At 47.9% G+C, this 15,816-nt stretch overlaps 1 protein-coding gene across 1 annotated transcript in view; it reads right to left on the bottom strand.

Moving 5' to 3' along the window:
• The window catches only part of PLA2G4A (phospholipase A2 group IVA), a gene marked incomplete at both ends in the record, with an annotated part of 76,166 nt that overhangs the window by 46,299 nt on the left and 14,051 nt on the right, over positions 1 to 15,816 (bottom strand). Inside the window, 2 exons of the mRNA XM_084265962.1 lie at positions 991 to 1,104; positions 5,368 to 5,516. Coding sequence (XP_084122088.1) covers positions 991 to 1,104; positions 5,368 to 5,516 — 263 coding nt within the window. The remainder of the gene's footprint in view (positions 1 to 990; positions 1,105 to 5,367; positions 5,517 to 15,816) is intronic.

The following is a 15,816-nucleotide window of genomic DNA, read 5'->3' as shown; positions in this document are numbered from 1 at the left end:
CTGCGCTGGGGCGGCCTCACCTCAAGTACTGGGTGCAGGTTTGGGCGCCTCGGTACGAGAACTATCAGAGAGTGTCCAGAGGAGGGCAACGAGGATGGGGAAGGGTCTGGAGGGGAAGGCTTATGAGGAAAGGCTGAAGGCTCTGGGGTTGTTCAGCCTGGAGAAGAGGAGGCTGCTGAGGGGAGACCTCATCGTAGTCAGTGACTTCTTGACGTGGGGGAGTGAAGGGGCAGCACCAATATCTCTTTAGTGTGCAGGGATAGAATCCAAGGGAACAGTATGAAGCTGCACCAGGGGAGGTTTAGGTTGGATGTTGGGAAGAGGATCTGTACTGAGAGGAGGGTCAGGCACTGGCACAGGCTCCCCAGGGAAGGGGTCACAACACTGAGCTGGGCTGAGGGCAAGGAGTGTCTGAACAATGCCCTCAGCCCCATGCTCTGCCTTGGCTGGCCCTGCGTGGAGCCAGGCGTTGGGCTCAATGATCCTCATGGGTCCCTTCCAACTCAGGATATCCTATGGTTCTATGATTGTATGATATATTCTAATCCCTTCCTGAATTCAAAACATAGCTCTGTATTAAGAAAACACACACACATAGTACTGAGGTGCACTGATAGGATCAGAAATGGGCTTAGAATTCCTTTCATCCAGCAATATGCCCTTCTGACAAGTATCTGGGAGCAGGCCAAAGGTTTTCCTTATGCTTCAACAGCATGACTGAGGGAATACTCTGAGGAACATCAGATACAGCACAAGCCCTCAGGACATGTCACTCAGCCTGTATTAGCACCATCCCCTTCTGATTTCTGAAGTTTTATCTAACCAGAAGGGAGCACAGGTAAGATTCAGACACCTGATAAAGGACTGAAACATGGCTTGTCCTGGTCTACACAAAAGTTCAGGTCTCCTAGTTCAGGTGCTCTTTCAGGAACTCTCCACCATGTTCAAAGCTGCACCAATACATGCAAAGCTATAAATATCACAACTTACATCATTGAAAATTAACTGGACCTCCTTCTTCTCTCCCAGTTTGAGAGATGATATAGGAAATGTGGATGTGCCAAGAGTCTCATCCATAACGTAGTTGGCATCCATCAAAGTAACCTAGAAAAGATACATGGGTATGAAATTCTATTTCAATAATCCCTTTTAATTCCATACAGCTCATGCCTAAAAAATAAAAATATGGAAAAGGAACAGGTCTAAGCCAGCCCAGCCAATGCCCAATGCCAACAGACATGGTCCTTTGAAAGAAGCTAAGCTCACGCAGGGTGTAGGTGGCACCTTCAAGGCATTCACAGCATCACTGGCAACGTGTTTTGCACTCCAAATTACACATAGCCTTCCCCTGTACCCAGCCAGATCTTCAAGTTCCTTCTCATATCCTTCATGTCAGAGCATATGTCTTTTCAAAATGTGATACCATCCAGAGATGTCTGTGGATACCACAGAACATTGTTCAATGCTTTTGTCTGTGGGTCTACATCTAGCAGTCTTTTTCTCTCAGTGGCAGCCTGCCAAATTATCAAGTAAGACGTTCAGAAAGAATTTCAAATTATCCTTTACATGGTTTCTATTAAGTCAGTTCTCCAAACACATTTGGTTACCATTTTTTTCCACTTTGTGGAATTGTTTCTTCTAAAATATTGTATGTTTGTGGCTTGGACTGCATAAAACAAATGGAATTGAGATACAATCACTTGAATAACTAGTTGCTACATCTGAGTTCAGCCTCTTCTCAGCTCTAAAGAATCTTCTTCATCCTGTGCCACAAGCAACCCTTTGAAATGATGAATTGTATTTTAAGACAGAACTCGTCATTTTAATAGTACCTAAACTCTTCTGTTTCCTTGCTGAACTCCATGCCCATTCCTGTACTGTCTGAGGGCCTTTTAAAATTAACAGCTACAGCAAAGAATTTTAAGTGGGATTTTGGAGAGTTTTTAACTCTTTAAAGCAAAAAATGCACTTGGGATAGAACTCAAGACTCAGATGACAGTGATCTAAGGAGTCAAGTGGATTGGGGGGATCTGTGTGAGCTTGGGAATTCACAGGGAGGCTGAGGGAGGGGAGGTGGTTTCACAGATTTGAATTTTGCTCCATGCAAAATCCAAAGGCTCAGCCAGGTACTGTGTGTGTGCAACAGCAGATCAGTTCTAACCTAAAGACCATACCCTGCATGCTGAAGGGAATGTTTACTCTGAGCAACACGTAGGTCTGTATGCAAACACCGGGATGTGTGTATGTAAACACACATATGTATGTATGCAGACACACATGGCAAACAGCCCCACTGCTAACCACGACTACAGGGCATCCCCAGCTCTCTGCAGGCTATTTTCACAGCATTTTATTGCAGGTGTCTCAGAAACCACCGACAGCCTTTGGTTACTGGGAAGGTACATTTCCAAATTGTACTTATTATCATTGGTATTATCATTATTATTGTCCTGGTAACGGGGGATGCTGAGAAGGTGGAGATACTGAATGCCTTCTGTGCTTCGGTCTTCACTTCAAAGGCCTCCCTGGACACTCAGACACTGGATGAAAGTAGGAGCGTTTGGGAAATGCAGAGCTTCCCTCTGGTTGAGGTGGGGGTGGTCCAGGAGCGTCTCAAAGGGATTAACACACATAAATCCATGGGCCCGGATGGGATGTATCCACGTGTGCTGAGGGAGCTGGTGGAGGTAATTGCTGAGCTGCTCTCTATCATCTTCAACAGGTCTTGGAGAACAGGAGAAGTGCCTGAGAACTGGAGGATTGCCAATGTCACTCCGGTCTTTAAAAAGGGCAAGAAGGAGGATCCCAGCAACTATAGGCCAGTCAGCCTCACCTCTGTCCCTGGAAAGGTGATGGAACAGCTTTTTCTGGATGCCATCTCCAAGCAGTTGGAAGAGAAGAAGGTCATGAGGAGTAGTCAGCATGGATTCACCAATGGGAGATCATGCTCAACCAGTCTCTCACCCTGGTGGGAAATGAGCTAGTCCTGTTGTTCCAATAGAAGGAAGTGAATGACCCAGGGCTCCCCACAGTCAAAGCTATCTGAGATTATGTGAAAGTAAGAAATGAATGGCTGGCCAGCATCTCACCTTCTCCCATCAGAATGAGTAAAGACACGGAGTAAAGAGGTGGTGTTGTCCCCAGGAAGGCAGCAGGTAAGCCACTGGCCACTGCTGAGTTCAGCCTTTAGAAACCCTTGCACCAGACTTTGTACTCAGCAAATTCATACCTCACCAGGCAGGCTGCCTGCGTGGAACTACAAAGCAGAATCTGACCTCGTCTTCATAGCTATTATTTGCTATTTCTCAGTTTACAATTCCACACATCTTTTGAAGATTATGAGAGATACTAGAGGTGACATCAATTATTTAGCCACTGTAGCTCCTGCAGATCTCCCAAAAAAGCATGGGATCTTCCAAGAGACAGGTAAAACTCCAGGACTTCTGTTAGAATCCACAAAGGCTTTATCAGGCAAAACTGAAACAATTTTTAGTTCCCTTCTTGCAACAAAGGCAGGTTGATGAACCCAAGTTATTCTTTTCTTCTTCCTATTTCCACAAAAATTTCTCTAAGTTCTGATATGTATTTGCCTGACTTGTGTCACGTCTCACCAGGCAGGCAAACCAGGAAGATTCCCACTGGGACCCCCTTGCTTTCTAACCTCCTTCCCAGAGAGGAGTCTAGGTGTGGCTGGACCCAATCCTCCTCTCAGACCTGCCTGTCCCATCCCAGCAGATGGGTGTGCGTAGAGATCACCTTTTGTACCTGCACCAGGGGCCAGGCTCACCCTCTGGTCTCTTGTAACAACCTCATCAGCAAGATGAGCTTCTGTAACCCTCTATGGTACTCAGAGTGACAGGAGTTACCCAGGAGCTCCAGGCAAAGCCCAACCTTACTCAAAAGCCAGCATGGCTGTAAAGCCTGTGGACAGAACCACAGCACGCTGCCTGCTTGGGGCAGTGAGTAGCGGTGGGTGGAACTCAGCAAAACTGGAAGGGCTGTTACTGTTATGTGATGAGATGAGGATAGAAGTTGAGAGAGACTGAGAAAGAGAGAGAAAGAAAGAGAGAGAAAATAAGAAGATATCACCCATGAGATCCAGTGTAGGTCAGCATAAAGCTGTATTCCTTGGATGACAGGCACATGCCAGATGTCCTGAATCTGCATCGTTGATGCTCCCTGGCTCCAACATTCTGGGGAGGCCAAGCATATCTTGTGCAGACCCAGTGCTGAGTGGTAGAGTGTTCTGGAAATGGGTCGGTGGGGATGACTGAGACAAACCACTCAAGTTCCCACAAAATGGTGTCTGGAGCAGTACAACTTGTTATTACAAAGCAAGAACTAAGTGAGGAATTTCAAACTTTTCTCAAGTTTCACATGGCCAGCTTGCATGTCCACAACCAAAATATTCAGTAAGACTCAACTCAGGTGACTGCTGGGCCTGACCAGCTGATGGAAGCTGGTTTGGGTAACTGAATTCCCTACTATTGCTGCCTCTTCCATGAGATGCCAATAGTAGCTCTTCATGCTCCGCTGAGCTGATCATGGGGTTCTTTCTCCCCCAGCTGTAGAACCTACCCCTGTCCCCAGGAACACAGGGAGCTTTGTAGAAAGCACAATTCAATTTTCAGATCTTGAACAGTTTAGCCCCAAGAAATTACAGTTACTAGCTGAAGGGAAAGCTTCACAGGCTAAAGCCTCTGTCCCAGTTGGCCAACTTAGACTTAAAGTCTGTAACCTGAGGTCAGGCAACTTCATGGTTTAGGGCCACTCCCTACGAAGAACCAAGCTAACAAGGGACTACAGATAACCTTAAATGCTTGCCATGCCCATTTATAAACCTTCCTCACACAGCCTGGAAAGGTTTAACAGACTGAGACTTAATGATGGCTTAGTCAACATGCCTGCACATGGAACAGGAGCACCCAAACCATCACTGAGTGATCTGCTAAGCCCTCAGCTCCAGGCACAGAGGAGAAAGCACAGCCATGCTTCTGCCTTCTGTCTCCTCGCAAAGAAACGGGGAGTTGGCTGAGATTTGATTTTACCCCCAGCGATTCGCTGTCCGTAACAGTTGGATCAGGTGTAGGAAGCAGGGAGAAAATAATTTATAGCTGAAGAATAGGAAGCTACTGGTCCTCAGGAGCAGTTTGAGAGATGACTCAGAGGATATATCACAATGATTCTCAAGGCTACAACACTTCTTCCTCAGCATCATGCCTAAAGACAAAACCCACCCTTTAGTGTTTAAAGACAGTTGAAATCTTGAGACAAGAGATGCCATGCATGTATGAGCTACCGTTACGTTAATCTTCCAGACATTGTGCTACTTCCATTTCACAGATGCAGCTCAGCCATGCGAGTTACCTCAAGAACATTCTCTTGGTTGGGGTCCAAAATGAACTCAAAGGTCTCGTTCCACACGGGATTCACATTGTTATTGAAATGCTTTGTTCTCTTCCTGCAGTCAGGGGCGGATGGGATGAACAGCTCCACATAGGGATCTGGAGTGTCAACTACAGAGCAAAATCAATGGTCAAGTTAGACACAATTCTCAGTTTACGTTGTGATAATCAATACAGCTACGTGAAACCACAGATCACCTCAGGGTCTGTGACAAAGAGATATTCGACTATAGAAATGATGTCAGTACAATGACAATGCTACAATGATGTCAACAATCTCCCAGAAAGAAACAGACATTATCACAGGATCACAGATTTGTAGGGGTTGGGAGGGAGCTCCAGAGACCATCGGATCCAACCCCCTTGCCAAAGCAGGGTCCCTAGGACAGGTCGCACAGGGAGGCAGCCAGACGGGGCTGGAATATCTCCAGAGAAGGAGACTCCACACCCCCTAGGCAGCTTATAGGGCTGAACTACTACCTGTAGTTTTAGGGCAAGAAATACTATCCCTTGTTCCATCCCCACAGACACTGAGAAGAGGCTGGCCATTCCCCCTGTGTCCCACCCTTCAGATATCGATAAACACTGATCAGATCCCCTCTCAGGCTTCTTTTCTCCAGGCTGAACAGCCCCAGCTCACTCAGCCTTTCCTTGTAGGGGAGATGCTCCAGGCCCTTAACCACTTTCGTAGCCTCCACTGGACTCTCTCCAGGAGATCCCTGGCATTTTTATACCAGGGAGCCCAGCACTGGACACAACACTCCAGGTGGGGCTTGACCAGGGCAGAGCAGAGGGGGAGGATCACCTCCTTTGAGCTGCTGGCCACGCTCCTTTTGATGCACCTCAGGATTCATCCCCTCTGGGCAGCCCCTTCCAGCCCCTCACCACTCCCTCTGGAAAGAACTTCCCCCTGAGATCTCATCTAACCCTTCCCTCCTTCAGCTTCACTCCATCCCCCTTGTCCTGCCAGAGAAGCAGTGTTCCAGGCAAAACATCAATGCCTCTCTTTCCATTCATTTTTCATGTGATTATGTGATCAGCTTTATCACCACCCAGTTTTTTTTCTTCTAAACACCAACAGGAAATGGTTTCCTACCTACATTCAGAATCAGAAAGCCTGTGGAAACCCCACAACGCTGCAGAGCAGACAAGCTCCATGAGAGGGTTGAAACAGAAACCAAACCCAAGGCACAGAACAAGCAAGCACAGAGAAATCAGGCTTTGTAACTCACTACGGCCAAGCCCTCCCCTTGCTCCCTGCCTGTATTATCTATTTTAACTTGAGGCCAAGAGTTAATAATCTGCCCTTTCATGTTTAAAAGTGTATTTTGTGCTATTTTCAATTAAGAAAATGAAAAATTATTCTTTTATTCTTTTATAACTTCCTTCTTGAGATTAAGAGCAAAAATACTGGAAGCCTGTGTGCTCCGACTAAGGTATTGCTCGAAGCTGTGTCATATTCATCAAAATATTATTCCTTATTATTGTTTGGAAGAGCTGGCTGTCAGCAGTCTGGCAAGTAACTCAGAAGCATTCACTGACGTACATCAGGACATCAAAGCTCTGAAACACAGGATCACTAGGTTAGAAAAGACCTTTAAGATCATCAAGTCCAACCATTCCCATCCTATGCTAAACCATATCCCCAAGAACCTCATCTACCCTTTTTTTAAACACAACCAGGGATGGTGACTCAGCTCACTCCCTGGGCAGCCTGATAAAGCAGCCAGACTGAGCATCCTTTTGCATGGGTGTGGGTTTGCTGGTTGATTTGCCAGGTATGTTTTTCAAAACCTGATCTGGAAACGGAATAGGCTGCCCAGAGGGTGTGGAGTCTCCTTCTCTGGAGATATTCCAGCCCCGTCTGGACGCCTCTCTGTGCGACCTGTCCTAGGGACCCTGCTTTGGCAAGGGAGTTGGACCTGATGATCTCTGGAGCATCCTTACAACCCCTGTGATTCTGTGACTTTGTGATTCTGTGATCTAAACCCCCTCTTTTACCCTACAAGAAAATTCTGAGCACTCATATCGGCTTAACCAACAGCAAGTCCTGTGATTAGCAGCTTACAGCTGGACAAATTACAAAGGTAATTAACAGAACACTCGTAATTACCCTTTAGTAAGGTCTACAGTATCCACCAACTCTCCAGAGGCTGAGGACAAATATCCAATAACAAAAGCAGATTTGGCATCTACACTGTTGTTTTTAAACACATTGGCTTGAGATGGCCGAGAGGTGGGAAGTAAGGACTCCAGGACTCCTCCTCGTCTATTTTTCCCCTGTTTAAGTAGTTGCTCTAGAATTCTGTCTCCAAATTACATTGTGAATCATGGAGCGAAACACACAATGGACAGGAATTAGAATCAATCATTTTCACATTAAAAGTGAGCAATGCTTTAAGCAACCTGCCTAGTAAAGAAACCTGTAAAATCTTCTACAATGACTGGAAACCATTTGATCTTATGTTACTAATTTGGTGAGATGACTGTCATCAGGCCCCATATTAATATAATTAATATTTCAGACATATAATTTATATTTCAGTCATTCCAATTTCAATTATTTCAACAGCATAATAGACATAAAGAAACTATACAACGCCTGTGCAAACACAAAATACCAAGGACAAAGCTACTACCACCATATATTAGAAATTATCACGTTTGTCCATCAAAAGTTGAAAGAAATGCACAGTTACTGAAGTATTCCAAAACCTGGTTTGCTCCCAAAACATTTCTGCACGGTAAGAACTTCTCTTTTTTTTTCCACATGAGAACATCACTAACACTTGTGATACACATAAAATAAAACTATATTAACTTTGAAATAGAAATAGAATTTCTATTTCAAATTTAATTGAAATAGAATTTAAATCTGGATCCAAATTTTCTGTACCCATGATGGGGCAATCCCTGTCATCGACGCAGGCTGGGAGATGATGTGCTAGAGAGCAGCCCTGCAGAGAAGGACTTGGGGGTGCTGGTGGATGAGAAGCCCGACATGAGCTGACAATGGGTGCTCACAGCCCAGAAGACCAACCCCATCCTGGGCTGCATCAAAAGGAGTCAGTGTGGCCAGCAGGTCAAGGGAGGTGATTCTGTCCCTCTGCTCCGCTCTTCTGAGACTCCACCTGGAGTGCTGTGTCCAGTTCTGGAGTCCTCAACATAAGGAGATGGAACTGTTGGAGCAGGGCCAGAGGAGGCCATGAAGATGATCTGAGGACTGGAGCACCTCTGCTATGAAGACAGACAGAGAGTTGGGGCTGTTCACCTGGAGAAGGCTCCAGGGAGATTACAGCAGCCTTCCAGTACCTGAAGGGGCCTACAGGAAAGCGGAGGAGGGACTTTTTAGAAGGGCAGGTAGTGATAGGACGAGGGGGAATGGTTTTAGATTGGAAGGGGGTAGATTTAGATTGGATATTAGGAAGAAATTCTTCACTATGAGGGAGGTGAGGCTCTGGCACAGGGTGCCCAGAGGGATAATGGCTGCTCCCTCCCTGGAGGTGTTCCAGGCTGGGTTGGATGGGGCCTTGAGCAGCCTGGTCTGGTGAGAGGTGTCCCTGCCCAGCGCAGGGGGTTGGGACTTGATGACCTTTAAGGTCCCTTCCAGTCCAAAGCTTTCCATGATTCTGTGACTTCGTGATCTCCAGACACCACATTTCTGCAGTTACAGGAATATTCCAGTAAGCAGATGACAGAACTTCCTCAAACATCTGTTTGGTTCATTGGAGCTTTTCTGTCTCCTGGTTAACCAACATCCTTCCCTGTTAAATTCAATCCCGTTCATAAAATCCTCCTGGGTCCCAAAAGATGCTCTTTGTCTACCTCCCACCGTTTTTTTGGCTCATTGCACCACAGCACAGCTCGGTCGCCACGAAGCTACATGCAGCTCAGTGGCCTGACTGAGCTAGGAACAGGAATTGCTGGGCTACCTCCCCCTCTTGCAAGGAGAAGGAAGCTAAAAATTAGGAGTAAGCTTATGCACAGGTGGTTCTGGCTGGGGAAATGAGCCTGGGCAGGACATACCTGCTGCAGGGCTCCTCTGAATTTTATGGAAGTTGTCAAACCTGCCTGTTGCCTAGAGGAACCCAAAGCAGGGACACCACAGTGTTTTCAAGGGGCTCAACATCAACCAGCACCCATCACAGCAAACCAGCTCAGCACGAGCTACACGAATCTCTTTCCAGGCCAGAAACAGTTTTGCTGTGTGCTTAAAAATGGTAACTGAATTCTTATCCAAATGGTGAATTTTAGGGGCTTGTGGGACCATCTGCTTCACAGTGGAGCAGAAGTATTGCTTGGCCTCCTTGACAGCGTCAGGTGGCAATATAATGAATTTTAAATCACTTTTCCCCAGTTTAATTTGCTTTTCCAGTTTTAAAAAAGGGAATTCTTAAAAACAATAGTTATGGTTGACAAATATAAATAATTCCCAAATAATTAATGTTTCCCAAATAATTAATGTTCCCAAACAACAACTTATTAACAAATACATTAAGAATTAGATTTGGCTTTACCCTTACTCTGCTGAAAACTAGTGGAAGGACAGACTGGCACAAGGCCTCAGAAAAGGTGTCTCTTCTGTTCAAGAGGACACAGGCATTATGAATTGATTCGGTATCGGATGGGTGAAGATGATGGGAAAAAAGGCAGAGCCACCAGGTGCCCCCCAGAGCAACCAGCAATGGGCATGCCAGGAGCAGGAGGGGCTTTGGCAGGCTGCTGCACACAGGCTGAGCCCATCACCCTCTGAGGAAATCCCTGCGTAAAGGATGCCCACAGCCCCACATTCACAGCCCCCTGTTCAACAGCTGAGGCAAGGCCAAACTTTCAGTCCATCCTTTCCCATCCATTCTGGACTTACGTTGTGGTGCAATCAGATCTCCACATTCTTATGGAGTAGACTCTTCTGAGAGCCTTCAAACACACCAGTTCATAGCCCAGCAGTAATACAGATGCTAGACTAAGAGCCTGGAGACATGCCAGAGGCCACACAGGAAGTGCCAGGAAGGGATGCCAAGGAGGAGGTGACAGGTTACTTGCTGCCTGTGCATAAGGTGCTATGGAGAATGCCACAGCATTTGGCTTCATCTTCAAGAGGGGTTTTGGGGTTTTGCAAAGGGGATGATGCAGTGGGGGATTTCATGGGTGGAAGATGACTCCAAGTGAAGTAAGGCAGCTCCCAGTGCAGCAGCTAGGCTATGAGAAATCCTGTGATTAGGTAATATGTTTATTAGAGATTAATAATGCCTTTTATTACAGGGCTTTTCATCTCTGGTGTTACTTAAGCAAAGGAAAGAACTGAACTCCCAGCATGGGCTGTGCACTACCACCCAGGGTACCAGGGTGGGACACCATTAGTGGTTTTGCTGATCCAGCCCTGCAAGGACCAAACCAAACCAAACCAAAGGAGACAGATGAACCCTTCAACAGGGAGGGGATTGTCCCTCTCTGCTCTGACCTCGTGAGGCTCCAGCTGGAGTCCTGTGTACAGAGCTGGGCAGCCCAATACAAGAAAGATGTGGGACTGGTGGAGAGGGTTCAGAGGAGGACACGAAGATGATCAGAGGGCTGGACCACCTCCCCTATGAAGAGAGGCTGAGGGAGCTGGGCTTGTTCAGCCTGGAGAAGAGAAGGCTGTGGGGGGACCTCATTGCAGCCTTCCCATCCCTGAAGGGAGCAGGGAAATAGGAGGGGAATCAGCTTGTTCAGAGGGCAGAGACTGGCAGGACAAGGGGGACGGAGTGAAGCTGAAGGAGGGAAGGGTTAGATGAGATCTTAGGGGGAAGTTCTTTCCAGAGAGAGTGGTGAGGGGCTGGAACAGGCTGCCCAGAGAAGTAGTGGATGCCCCATCTCTGGGGGTGTTCAAGGCCAGGTTGGCTGGGGCCCTGGGCAACCTTGTGTAGCTCCAGGCCTGGAGGTTGATGGCCCTGCCTTTGGCAGGGGGTTGGAGCTCTGTGATCCTTGGGGTCCCTTCTAACCCAGACCAGTCTGTGATTCTGTGATCACCAGGTTCAGCAGAACATGGCCAAGTGCCAAGACCAAACAAATTTTCACTTCCTGGGGTTATCAGAACAGTTTCCCTTGCTGACAGCCAGCAGTGAAAAGTGACTTCAACATTCACTTGCAACAGCCCTGAAGAAAATCTGCTTTTTCTAGTAGTGTCCTGAAATCCAAGGGATTTGGGTGGGGTTTTCTCTTTAATTAATTCAAATGCTTAGTTCTTCAGAGCTTTTTTTAGTGCTAAAACTTCTGAAGCATTTCATTCTGCCAACAAAGGCAGGAGGAGAGAAGGAACAGTTCAGCTGCAGCTGTGGGTCCAAGGCAGAGCCAGATGTGGGCAGAGATAATCGGATCCAGAGTAGGTCCAGGCACATCGTCACATTCCTGGCAAATTACTCAAACCCCAGAGGATGACTTTTATTCCAGATTTATGTTAGCTGATGGAGTATTGATTATTCCTAGTCTGGCATAAAGTCTGCTAACACAAATATAAACTGGCAGCGTTTCCCGAATCCGCAGGACAAGTTTACACTGGATCTGTGGTTGGCATTATCACGAGGTGTTAGAGGGTTTGGGCCTCCACCAGCTGCCTGAGAGCTTCATTTACTGTATTGCTGAAGCAAAGCCTCCAGGCCCCACTGAGGAGAGGCTCTTCCCTTAACTTTTTAATTCAGTGATGCTTTGCAAAGCCAGAGCTGTCCTAACGTGGGCAACTAAGGGCAATTAAGCTGGTGAATGGGCTGGAGGGCAAATTCTATGAGGAGCGGCTGAGGGAGCTGGGGGTGTTCAGCCTGGAGAAGAGGAGGCTGAGGGGAGACCTTATCACTGCCTACACTGACCTGACAGGAGGGTGCAGAGAGGTGGGTGATACTCTCTTCAGCCAGGGGACAGGACGAGGGGGAATGGGCTCAAGCTGCACCAGGACAGGGTCAGATCAGATGTGAGGGAAAAGTTCTTCCCTGAAAGGGTTATTGGGCACTGGCACAGGCTGCCTAGGGAGGGTCTGAGTCCCCACTCCTGGGTGTGTTTAACAGATGGGTAGATGAGGTGCTCAGGGATATGGGTTAGCACAGGACAGGAACGGTTGGACTTGATGATCCTAATGGTCATTTCCAACCTGGTGAGTCTGTGATTCTGGCCGAACCACAGCTGAGTACAGGCTCAGGATGGGTTTGTGAACATCACATCTCAGTGAAACCATCACCATTGCTCACAGCAATCGCAGGAAGCTCAGAATGAAGGTGTCATGTCACCCATGAACTGTTTCTGTCCCGACCGCAGGGCTCAGCAGGTTATTAACAGCCATGTCGTGCAGGGGACCGAAGGCCGGACTGCGAAGCGCTGGGTCAGAGCAGCGTCTGCTCCCCAGGGGTGACAGTCCCCAAGGGGAAGGGCTGGCTGTGCCTGCAGGTTGAGCTGTGCAGCTCAGCACAGCACATCCCAGCGATCAGCAGACGTTTCCCTGGATTTCCTCTGACCTCTGATGCTGTTGGCCAGATGCTTTGATGGAGCACAGCTTTCAGTGGCAGTCTTCCCACAGCGTTCCCTTCTGTGGTGAGGAAGATGAGGAAGGCTGATGATGTGGTCTCCCTTTCAGAACGTGTTCAGTCAGAAATATGTAACTGAGTGTGTTTATTTGTGAGAACTTTCCTTTGATACACTGACACACAGGACAGTTGGCATCCTGCAGAATGCAAGCCAAGAACCAGAGGATGCTCCCAATCACACTTAAAAGAAATAATCAAACAAATTAAAACCAATTAAAAGCCTTTTGCATGCAGTCGACAGCAAGCCACAGAGCTTATCAAAGGAGCTGTGGATGAGAAGACTTATGTGAAGTAAAGGAAAACAAGAGTAGTTTATGCAAGAGAAACTCAGTGAGGTTACATCGGAAGCACATCCAGCTCAGGGAGTCCCCTGTGAAGACAGCTGAAAGTTTGGAGAGGATCAGAGGTAAGTATCACATGCTCACCCTGTCCATGGATCTGGCTTCGACTGCTGCTCTTCCTGGAGCAGGATCAGGCATCAGCCCAACCCAAACACAACTTCAAGGCCCTCCCTGGGAGGGGGATGACACAGAGAAGAAAGCAGGAAGAAACCAACAATGGCATCCGCAGCTCCCTGGGGGACAGCCCCACCACAAAGGGGTGCCTGCAGAGATGCAGCCATGAAATGTGAGCAGGTCCCAGTCCCCAGCCAGCACCCTTCCCCTGCCGCTGCAGCTGGGCACGGGGAGAGGGGGGAAAGGGCAGGGGGACCAGGAGGGACTGCAGCCAGAGTACCAGGCAAGACAGACCCTTGGTCAAGCATTGCTGCTTTGACAGCATCATCACAGTGTGACAGAGGAGCAGGAGAACCTTCCTCTAGCACAAACCCAAGCTTTCAGTAACATTTTACAGAAGCAGTGCCCCAATGAGGCAAGTGGTCAGAGACACACCTTGGTTCCACTGAAAAGATATTTTGGCAATAATTTGTTGCAGAGCCCTGGGCCAGGCTGCCAGAGAGGTTGGGGAGTCTCCACCTCTGGACACATTCAGACCCTGTGATCCTGGGCACTGCCCTGTGCAGCCTGCTCGAGGGGATCCTGCTCTGGCAGGGGGCTGGACCAGATGATTTTCAGTGGCCCCTTCCAAGCCAAATCATTCTGTGATTCTATGACATTTCAGTACCAGCCTATGGCCTTAGAACCAGTCAGCTGCTATGCTTGGAGAAGGAGCACAGACCACTCCAGGATGCCATCAACAGCAGGGCTGGTACAAGGGCTGTCAGGAAGATCACTGCTGAAGCCTACAGGGCTTGGTCATCCTAGCTCTCAGTTGTTCATCCAGGCCACCCTAGCAGAGATTGGAGCAACATGCATCCAAACAGGAACACTTCTGTATCCTGCCTGCGAGACACTTCCAGCACTCCTCCTCCGCTGTGCTCTGTCAGGCATGTAGCACATCTCAGGACTCCTGGCCATGTGAAGATCTGCATGTGCAACTTGTAGGATGTGGAAGATTGGCCAACTCTGACCTACTTTTTCCAGGCTGTCAGGGGAGGAGTTTGGCTTGTTCTCCTCTTGAAGCTCCCTTGCAAAAATCAGGTCCTGCTTCAGGGCCTTGTAGGAAAAACATTATCTGATGACACTTAAATGAAGCATTCTGCAGCTAAGTCAGGGTGCAAGACCAGGCAGCTGCCATACAAAGAACAGCTGGCTTAGTCCTGAGAGCTGCTGTAACCCAACGTGCTGTGTCTCTGCTCTCCTACAAGCAGGCAGGTCTCCAATTCCTCCCTTTTGCACACATGTGCCTAAACTGCACTAGTCTGCCGTGACTCTGGCTTCAAATAAGCCAGTCTCAGCACCAAGAGCACACCCTGGCTTCCAGTGAACACAACCCCAGGGCAAAGGCCTCCCAAGGGAGGAACGGTGGCTGAAACCGCACTGGACACCAGCTGCTCTTCCCCTGCGGAGGCCGGGGCCAGGCTGGAGGCAGGGAGAGGCACGTCCTGGTCCACACAAGGCCAGGGCTCCACGGTGCCCTTGCAGGAGCAGAAGGCAACCAGGAAGCGTGTCAGCGATGCTGCCCCAGCAGCAGAAGGTGTCCTGGGCTCGCGGGGGATGGCTCTGTCTGGTCACAGCAGCGTGGGGTAACCGTGCTGAGAGCCACTTCCAAGGGCTGCTTTCCACCTCCGTGTGAGCAAGTTTTGCAACCAGGGCTGAGCTGTTGACAGGAGAGCTCCCAATACTGCAACTTGTTTATCTGAGCAGCCTAACAACAGTGGAAAGGCATCCTTAATTCCAACTGGAGTACAAGCTGAGGACTAGTGCCACAAGATATCTAAAGGTGGTTTGTTGGGTTTTTTTTTTTTTAACTTTAAGAAAAGACTTTTTCCCTTAAAATGCCTGGAATTACGCTGTTTGTTATCACAGCATCAAAAGTAGATGAAGCAAATAAAACCTGCAAATTCAAAATAGGGTTAAGCAAGATTAGCAATCACTGAGTGGAGTCATATAACTGGTTTCCTCTGTTGGTACCACCAATTATTTTGAAAGCCAGGATGCTTAAAAGGAAAACAGACCTTTAAAGATGTAAGACAAATTTTACAACACTTCCTTTGGCCTGGTTTTCTACCAAGGCAACTTGCAGGCCTTGGTAGGAAGAGGAGAGATCCAGTGACAAGAACCACCACAATTAGCAAGGATTTCTCTTCCAGAAGGCTGCCATTTGGGATTCTGGTCTTTCTCTACAAGTTCTTGTACTGCCATGAAGTAAGAAAAGGCCCTATAGCACAGTGTGGTATCTGGAGTAGGTTCAAAGTGAAACTTCAGCTTTATAAGACCTCAGTGGACTGGAGCAAGGTCTTTTCCAAAAGCTCCAGTCAGAGAAGTGATTTTTACAAGTGCCACTGACCCCTCCAACCAGCA

This window comes from Gallinula chloropus, assembly GCF_964237585.1.
Source record: "Gallinula chloropus genome assembly, chromosome: 6".
Classification (NCBI taxonomy): Eukaryota; Metazoa; Chordata; class Aves; order Gruiformes; family Rallidae; genus Gallinula; species Gallinula chloropus.
The sequence above is the reverse complement of the archived record's forward strand: the minus strand, read 5'-3'. Positions and strand labels throughout refer to the sequence as shown.